The following is a 1,567-nucleotide window of genomic DNA, read 5'->3' as shown; positions in this document are numbered from 1 at the left end:
ATATGATTATATACTGTGTTATATATAATTAGCATATAACATACAATTATATTATATATTAAATAATATATTATATATATGCATATATTTATACACACACACACACACACACATAAATGGGGAGATACCATCTGCCACTAGAAGGATCAGGAGAGGCTTCCTGTAGGAGGTGGCCCTGAACCTGAACCTTGAGGAAAGCTGGAGCTTCCAGGAGGCAGAGGTGAGGAGAGTAGGCAGCTTGTTCAAACAGGCCCCCCTGAAGCTAGGAGGGTGAGTAGGGCGACTCCACAACAATCTTTTCGTCTCAGCGGCCCAGTGAGGAAGGAGCAGATGGGGCTTGCCGGGCCATCGGGTTAAAAACCCTGAATTTAGAGGCGGTTGATAATAGCCCAGCGGCCCAGCCAGTAACTGGTAGCCCCCACAGTCCGTCCCGGGGATCCTGGGGTCCAGAGCTCTCTCTCTCCCATCCCATTCCGGGCTGCCCACTGATCTCCACGGCCCCTTCCAGCAACTCCTGGGTCTGTGGCCGGAGGGGTCTGGGGGCCTGACCGGATGTTGTTCTCCCCTAGGCCGACAGAGCCTTCGCCTGGTTATGGAGTATCTTCCTAATGGCTGCCTCCGGGACTACCTGCAGCGTCACCGGGCCCACCTGGACCCCTGTTTCCTCCTCCTCTACGCGGCCCAGATCTGCAAGGTTCCCTGGGCCAGAGGGGCTATGGAGGCAGTTGCTGAGGGATCTCTGGGCCCAGGAGCCAGTTGGGCCTGTCCCTGAATGCCAAAGCAAGCAGTCAGAGCTGGGGAGGGACGCCGGGAGGGACGTGGCGGCCTCTCTGCCGCTCAGACTTGACTGATGGCTCTGGGAAAGGATCAGGGTCCACTGAGTCAGGAGAGGAGTCACCACGGGCCCTCAAGGCTTCGGGTCGGCTTTGGGGCTGGGGGTCAGGGCCAGGGCACCAGGGGTCCTCCCTGACCGTCAGCCCTCCTCCCAGGGGATGGAGTATCTGGGCTCTCAGCGATATGTTCACAGAGACTTAGCCAACAGGAACATCTTGGTGGAAAGCGAGAGCCACGTGAAGATCGGAGACTTCGGTCTGGCCAAACTTCTGCCCCAGGACAAAGAATACTATGTGGTCCGGGAGCCGGGCCAGAGCCCCATCTTCTGGTGGGTCCCCAGCTTCACCCCTACCTCTTCCCTGTCTCCTCTGCCTTCCCTTCTGTACCCTGTTCTTGGCCCTGGAGAGCCTGGTATAGCCTTTTTTTCTTTTCTTTTTTTTTTTTTAACCCTTTCTTTCCATCTAGGAATGGAAGGACCTGGGTTCAAACTCGACATCAGACACTTCCTAGCTGTGTAACCCTGGGGGAGATGCCTAATTTCTATTGCCTAGCCTTTACCTATCTTCTGCCTGGAAACCAATACATATTGATTCCGAGACAGAAAGTCAGAGTTAAGAAAAGAAAGAAAGAAAGAAAGAAAGAAAGAAAGAAAGAAAGAAAGAAAGAAAGAAAGAAAGAAAGAAAGAAAGAAAGAAAGAAAGAAAGAAAGAAAGAAAGAAAGAAAGAAAGAAAG

The 1,567-nt window shown here is 52.4% G+C and overlaps 1 protein-coding gene across 1 annotated transcript in view; it reads left to right on the top strand.

Annotated features, from left to right (window-relative positions):
- Positions 1–308: 308 nt before the first annotated feature.
- The window catches only part of LOC123255810 (tyrosine-protein kinase JAK3-like), a gene marked incomplete at both ends in the record, with an annotated part of 4,159 nt that continues 2,900 nt past the window's right edge, over positions 309–1,567 (top strand). The window contains 3 exons of the mRNA XM_044684540.1: positions 309–404; positions 509–694; positions 990–1,162. Of these exons, the coding sequence (XP_044540475.1) occupies positions 309–404; positions 509–694; positions 990–1,162 (455 nt within the window). The remainder of the gene's footprint in view (positions 405–508; positions 695–989; positions 1,163–1,567) is intronic.

The sequence above is a fragment of the Gracilinanus agilis genome, unplaced genomic scaffold (genome assembly GCF_016433145.1).
Source record: "Gracilinanus agilis isolate LMUSP501 unplaced genomic scaffold, AgileGrace unplaced_scaffold52600, whole genome shotgun sequence".
NCBI lineage: Eukaryota > Metazoa > Chordata > Mammalia > Didelphimorphia > Didelphidae > Gracilinanus > Gracilinanus agilis.
Note: the sequence above shows the minus strand (reverse complement) of the source record. Positions and strands in the feature narration are given on the sequence as shown.